This window comes from Nicotiana tomentosiformis, chromosome 8 (genome assembly GCF_000390325.3).
Source record: "Nicotiana tomentosiformis chromosome 8, ASM39032v3, whole genome shotgun sequence".
NCBI classification, from domain to species: domain Eukaryota; kingdom Viridiplantae; phylum Streptophyta; class Magnoliopsida; order Solanales; family Solanaceae; genus Nicotiana; species Nicotiana tomentosiformis.
In genome coordinates this window covers 123988600-123996441 of record NC_090819.1, presented here as the reverse complement: position 1 = coordinate 123996441, position 7842 = coordinate 123988600, and the positions used below count along the sequence as shown (strand labels likewise).

General features: G+C 36.8%; 1 protein-coding gene across 1 annotated transcript; it reads left to right on the top strand.

The window, feature by feature from the left end:
* The first annotated feature begins 2300 nt into the window (after positions 1 to 2300).
* Positions 2301 to 3448, top strand: LOC138896724 (14 kDa proline-rich protein DC2.15-like). The gene is made up of 2 exons (XM_070181925.1): positions 2301 to 2495; positions 2865 to 3448. The coding sequence occupies exons 1-2, from the start codon at positions 2363 to 2365 to the stop codon at positions 3155 to 3157; spliced, it is 426 nt and encodes a 141-aa protein (XP_070038026.1). The 5' UTR covers positions 2301 to 2362; the 3' UTR covers positions 3158 to 3448.
* Positions 3449 to 7842: the final 4394 nt, after the last annotated feature.

Genomic DNA, 7842 nt, shown 5'->3' with positions numbered 1-7842 from the left:
TCATTCTTTTAGATCCGAACTAAGCCTTCGTAATACGAAATAATCTTGTTTTGTTCCTCGATTGAAAAGAAATATCTTGAGCAATCCGAGATATATATATATATATATATATATATATAAAACTTAAATTTTAAAAAATATGAAAACCAATTTATAAAACTTATGGGCTGGTTCGTAACCCACCTAGGGCTGGCTTGGGCTGACCATTTTAAGGTCCATAGAAATAGTGGGTCGGCCTAAATGCCAAAGCCCGCATGACAAATAGTTTTGGCTATTTAGCAAATCCTCCGTTGTTTGCTTTATTAGTCATAAAAGTAAACAAATACTACTTTTGTCAAAATACTATTATTGCAACAACATGTATGGTTTCGGATATGTACTTATAATAGAAGCACTCATATTTTGTAATGACGCATATTAACTATTATTATAATATTTCCGTTTCTTACCAAAAAAAAAAAAGAAAGAAAACTTTATCACGGACAAGAAATCTTTGTAATCTATCAAGTCACGTAGAGAGAGCTCTTAATTAATCTTTCAAATATTACTATATATGGTATGGATAAATCGTGGCTCGTGGCCAGTCTATGAGATCCAAAAGAACAACCGCAAATATTCTCTTTATCATTGAATAACTCCTAGAAATGCAAGGATATTGTTGCATGTGCCCAATAATATAATTTCTTTCAATTTCTCATTCCATAATCACAAGAACGGAGATATTTCGGTGCTTATTTATATCCTAAAATGAACACGTATCTGGTCAAATTATGTCCTAAACTACTAAGTACTAATTAATTTGCAGCTTTGATTTTGAATATTTATTATCAACCACATGATTCACAGTGCTATTTGTTTATTTTCAACGAACGTGAGAGGACAGTTCCTTCTTCTTGTTTACTCATATTGTACGTACTTCACATTTTCATATTGATAGGAGAATTAGAAGATTCAACAAAGTAAAACATGACCCATTTCCTTGAAAATGAACTCCATATATTCACAAAATAATTTGAATGGGATCGATGGTGTAATTGGGTACTTAGTTCTGATACTCTAATCTAAAAAATGTCGCAAGCAAACTCTTCATGACAAGCAAAATGCATTCATAAGTTACACTTTTCATTTTGCATGTAGCTTTTATAGGAGGAGACATATAATATGCAAACGTGGAATACATGACATCTATATTTAGCTACACTTTTATTACTTAACCATAATCAACTAATGTATAGTATATCTTTACATATCACTTTACAATTAAATAACATAGTTCATTTACCAAAAAATAATAATAATTATTATTATAATAACATAGTTCAGTGTAAATATCATGTATCAGTAAAAAAAATCCATCATGGTGTTGTTGACTTATACACAAGATAAAAAGATTTATATGCAGTTGGGTTTGGTTTCAAAACGGTTGGGTACACGGGTTTAGGTGAAAACAGGCTGGCTTGTTTCTGTTAATGGGTAAATATAGTTGCTAACTTGGAAAGCCATGCACATTATATTCAGCAGAATTATATTGGCATGCCTATTGAACTTTTCGGTCAAATAATTTAATGATACTTCTCGGTTAAATTTATAGATTTTATAGTGAAATTTATTTCTTAATAGCAAATTATAAGTTCATATATTTTAAAGTACTTTAATAGAAAAGATATAGTAAGTTCAATTTTATGGAATGTCCCCGAAGGGACATAATAAGTTTAATGATTTTTTGAAAAACTAGTTGTGAGAGACAATAAATTAACAGTAAAGAGTGGAAGCGAATTTTTATCTCAATTAAGACATATTTTTAAGGTATAAAAATCATAATACGACTGTCGTGTAAAGAGGAAAAACATATATGGAAGATAGATCGTCGATTACACGTACACTATGACTGCATTCTTTAGTATAGTTTCCACAGCCAATAAATGAAATAATTTTGAGGGGGTCTTCGTACAGGCTCTAGCACATATATAAGGAGTTCCAGCATTTTCAAGATCGATGTTCAAATTATTAAGGAGAATAATTTAAGCCTCATGTGAAAATAAAGGAGGAGTATTTTTCTACGAATAAGAAGATGATAGACAATGAAAATCTCAAAACTCTAAAGTCAATAATCCTATATAGTTTTATGTCAGTTGGAATTTGCCAGCTTGTTTTCATACTCATTACATTTGGTACTGCAGTTACGACCACATGGGCATCTTGCAATTTCTTCATTAATTTCATAAAATAGAAAAACTAAATGCAAGAATTTTCAGAATTCCATCTATAAATACTCACACATTTTCATCATTTCCAACACCAAACAAACAGCATTTTCACTTGCTAATTCAATTGTTGATAGGGCTAATTAACTTTAGTGGAAATGGCTAAGTTTGCTGCATCCTCCATTGCCCTTCTTCTCACTTCGAACATTCTCTTCTTCACTATAGTTAGCTCCACTAGTGTCCCATGCCCACCACCCCCACACCCTAAACCCCACCCTACCCCCTATACCCCAAACCCCACCCCAAACCCCAAGCCTACCCCTACCCCTTATACCCCACACTCCAAGCCCCACCCTACCCCTAACACCCCAAGCCCCACCCCACACCCCAAGCCAACCCCTAATACCCCAAGCCCCAAGCCATACCCTACCCCCAATACCCCAAGCCCCACCCCAAACCCCAAGCCTACCCCTACCCCTTACACCCCACACTCCAAGCCCCACCCTACCCCTAATACCCCAATACTCCACACCCCAAGCCTACCCCTACCCCCTCTACTCCACCCACACCCTACCCCCAATACCCCAAGCCCCACCCCCAACCCCAAGCCTAGCCCTACCCCAAATACTCCACACCCCAAGCCTACCCCTACCCCGTATACCCCTACTCCATCAACCCCATCATCAAATGGTAAGTGCCCAAAGGACACACTTAAGCTAAAAGTGTGTGCAAACTTGTTGAATGACTTGGTGCACCTTGTCATTGGAAGTAGCCCAGCCAAAACTGAATGCTGCTCTCTAATTCAAGGACTTGCTGATCTTGATGCTGCTGTTTGCCTTTGCACTGCTATTAAAGCCAATGTGCTGGGAATCAACCTTAATGTCCCTCTTTCCCTCAACTTGCTTCTCAACAACTGCGGAAAATATTGCCCCGAGAATTTCCAATGCGCCTAAGCCAACTTTTTTATTTTTGTTTTTCTAGTTCCGAAATATGTATTTGGAAAATTTTCGCTTCTTTTTTCTATTTGCTTGCTTAAGATTATTGTTTATTTTCTGAGGAAATAGTTTTTTTCCTAATTGGTTAGGAAAGAAGACACCGTGGCCCTTGCATTCTTTTCGTTGTATTCCAGTTTTATTAGTAATAAGGTGATATGATATCTTCGGAAATAGGCTGACACAAAAAAAAATTCTCATTTGCAAGCTGATCTTTCCATGCTACTTAATCATAAGGCGCAATACTGCTCATTTTGGCATATATAGTTGCGGGGGTCTTAGGAAAGAAAGTAAATTAAATGATAAAGCACAGAGAATGATCAGGAAAACCTAAAAAATAAGAAAAATTGAAGCAACCAGAGGTGGAGCCATGAATTTGAAATTTATGAATTCTGAATTTGCCATCGACATTCATAACTCGTTTTAGTTATTGGGTCTATAATTAAATATTTATATTAATGAATTTTCTAATACAAATACAAATACAAAGTCTAATAAAAATTACTGAATTTGTTCTAACCTGTACCTAATACTATGCAAGTATGCAGCTCCGTCCTTGCCGAGGCATGCATGGAGGGCTCATAAACTATATCTAATTAAAGCCATGGCTGTATTTCAGCTTCTCAATTTAGGAATAATCTATTAAGAGAAGATAAAAATAAATATTGTGACTTCCTTTTTTTATTTCTAAGGTGACAATTAACTAAGATATAAAAGGCGCTAATTTTCTTCACGATATCTATTTCGTTAGACGCAACACTATTAGAAATTCGCTAAAAACCGACCAAAAATACCGACCAACGTTGGTCGGTTATGGCAAATTACCGACCAAAACGCGACCATTACGGTGTGGACGGTGTTTTGATGGTCGGAATGGCTTACCGACCAAAGTTGGTCGGAAATTACCGACCAACTTTGGTCGGTATATTAAAACGACCATCTGACAAGTTTAATTACTTACCGACCAACTTTGGTCGGAAACATATTTTATTAATTTAATTTTACCGACCAAAGTTGGTCGGTTTAACTAAATTATATTTTTTTTATTAATTATTAAAATTAAAAAAAACCGACCAACTTTGGTCGGTAATTGAAAATATATATTTTTTAAAAATAATTAAAATTAAACATTACCGACCAACTATGGTCAGTAATCTCAACAATGCAAGCAAAATACCGACCAAAGTTGGACGGTAGTGTTGAATTCTGGGAATTCAATGTTCATTAACCAACCAACTTTGGTCGGTATTTTGGAATAATTTATTTTTTTTATTAAAAACCGACCAACTTTGGTTGGTTTTTTTTGGTTTAATTTTGGCATAAAATGCCTGTTTTGGCAGCTACACCACCTGCCAGCTTACCAATACAACAACACAACAACAACAACAACACAACAACAACAACAACAACAATAACAACAACAACAAAAACACAACAACAACAACAACAACAACAACACAACAACAACAACAACACAACAACAATAACAACACAACAACAACAACCAAAACATTCAATAAATACTTTAAAACTAACAAATTAAAGTTCAATTGAACATAAAAATCCAAAACCAAGTTAAAACTAATTACAACTAGTTCAAAACTGGTTCTATTTGTCTAGTTCAAAGTATATAAAAATCAAGAGGTGTTTTCTACAACATCATCATCACCGTCTGATGAACTTTCATTTACAAGACGATATAGAGAACGGTTTTATGGAGGACGGGAAGCACGATCACGGGGAGGACGGGAGGAACGATCACGAGCAGGGCGGGAGGAACGATCATGTGGAGGTCGACCCTCTGGAGATGACTCACGAGATCGGGGCAACGGAAAAGCTCCACTAGATAGGAGAGTTCTGATCTGAGCTTGCATGCCAAGGAATTGAGCATCTCTAAGCCTTTCTCTTTCCTTGGCCGCTTCTAGCTCTGATGTGAGCTTTGTCACTGTCTCCCGCATAGCGGAGAGGCTCTCCCTATTAAGTTGCTCGCCTTGCGAGGAAGTCCCTATTCCTCGCATTCCACACTTATAGCGATGAAAGTTTTTAGTAGGAAGCCCGTATACCTTCCCCCATTTTGGACCGCCAACAGACTCCAATCATATTCTTTCAGCATCCTCGTCCAAAGGTTGGGTTGGCTAACCCGATTCACCAGCTGGATGACTACGGATGAATTCCTCCATGTTACTTTGGTAGCGACCCTATATTATTTTAAATTAAATCAGTATTTCAAGTTTTTTATAAAAGTAAATTATAACACTTAAATAAAATTGAAAGCTTACATATGCAGTCGAGGCCCGGTCCTCGACCCACCTATCTTGATCCCCTTCTTTCTTCTTCTTCACAATATGTGTCTCCTTGAATAGCTCATCATGACTCATTGGACGCCCATACTTCTTTTTCTGAAAACAAATTAATTTAGTTAATAAACAGAATAGATATACTTAGAAAAGTAAAGTAATTTAAGCAATTACGTACCAATCTTCTTTTTATTGTCCCTAGGCTGATCGCACCTCCAGTGTGCAAGGAGCCTTCCTTCTCGGATGCGCGAGCTTTTTTTACTTTTTCGCTCCTCTCTAAGAACTCTGCGGTAAGCCATTGCCTTTTCAAATCATTCCACAAATTCTCAAGTAACCAGCCAGGCCTCTTGTTCTTCTTTCTAGCATCCGAGAAAGCATCCGCCAATCTCTTGCGAGCTTTATGATAAAAATTTGTAGCCACTTTCGCGCTATAGCGGTCTTCCCATATACACTTGCTCTGTATTTCAAAAGTTAAATATTAGATGGAAACATCATAAATATAAATTATTAAACTGTTTAAAAGAACATTTATACCTTAAATTGATTGAAAATTTGCTCATTCAGTGAGAATTAGCAATCAGTCCAAGTCGCATAAGGGCCATCATAAAGCTTTCTGATGGCATTGGTGATTATCCTCATAGTCTTATTACCCGGCCTGAACCTGCAATTTAACAATAAAAATATATTAATATCTTAGTAAAAATGTTACAAATCAATAGACGCAAAAATAATGAATAACACTTACCCATCACCCTCAGGGACTATGATGATCCTGCCATATCGATCATAATGCACTACCTCATCATCACCATCCAAAGCATGTGTATCAGAGGCATGTGAAGACGGTGTAGGCGGGTCAGAGCTAATGCCTCGCAGGCGAAGGCCTGCAATAGATGGAGTCGATGATGAAGATGGTTGCGATCCCTGTGACTGCGACATAGCTGGATGCGACCCAAGTGGATATGATACCGATGGCTGTGACCCGATGGCTGTGACCCGAGTGGCTGTGACCCGAGTGGCTGTGACATGGGTGGATGCGATCCATGTGGCTGTGATATGTAGGGATGTGATCCATGTGGATGTGATGCAGATGGCTGTGAGGCAGCTGGACTGTATGTCGGACGTATAGTCCTGTGGCCCTGTGATGGAAGACTGGGTGTCTGAATGAAGGTGTACGGCTCGTGATGCTGTGGCAGCTCAGTATAGCCGTGTGGTGGAGGATAAGACATAGGCATCTCTGAAAAGGGTGGACAAGAGGGAGTATTATTTTCTACCCTACTCTTTCCCTTCCTACCCTTTTCTCGACCCCGAGAACTAGTAGGGTCATTGTTACCTTGACCCTTGCCTGCCATCTGCATAATATAATACACATTTAAATTGAAACATATAAGAAACTAGCTATAAAATGAGAGTGCTTTAAAAAACCAACTTTTTAATCCTCATCGACGTATTGTTCCTCGTCCGAGAATTCTTCGTCCTCACTTGTTTGAGCTTCATCAGTTGATTCTTCACCCTCATTTTCTATAATTGTTACTTCATTTATATCAACTTCTTCCAATATGCGTTCAGGATGTTCCAAATTATTTTCTAACTGATCGTCCACTATTTGGTGAACATTGGAGATATCGTTTTGATATGCAACATCTAACACATTCTCGACTTCCACCCTACCTACAGGCTTAGTTTTTATTACAATCCACCAATCGGACTTATTCCGCCGCAATGGATAAGGAGCATAATACACTTGCCTAACGTTATGTGCAATTATGAAAGGATCATAGCGATCATACTCCCTCGTATGATTAACCTCAATTATGTTGTATTGGTTGTGTACTCTTGTACCTCTTGTTGGATTTGGGTCAAACCACTTGCATCTAAAGAGTATCAATTTCTTATATGGCCAACCTGTATATTCTAGTTGTAATATTTCTTTGACCACACCATAATAATCAATATCTCCAACTTGGTTGCCATTACCACCTTGAACCCACACCCCGCTGTTGTTGCTATTTTTATTTTTAGAGCAATCCTCTGTATGAAACTTATAACAATTCACTACGTACTTAGACATTGTTGTGACCTGAAGCTCAGGTCCCCAAGATATATCTTTCAAAAATTGATTTACACTATTATTTGGATTATTTACCTACATAGAGTTAAAAAAATTCATAAGTTAGCACAACTTATGAATCAATTTTTATACATTCACTACATATGTGTGTGTGTGTGTGTATATATATATATATATATATATATATATATATATATATATATATATATATATATATATATATATATATACACACTTACAAACTTTTTGAACCACGTATCAAATCTCGTATATACATC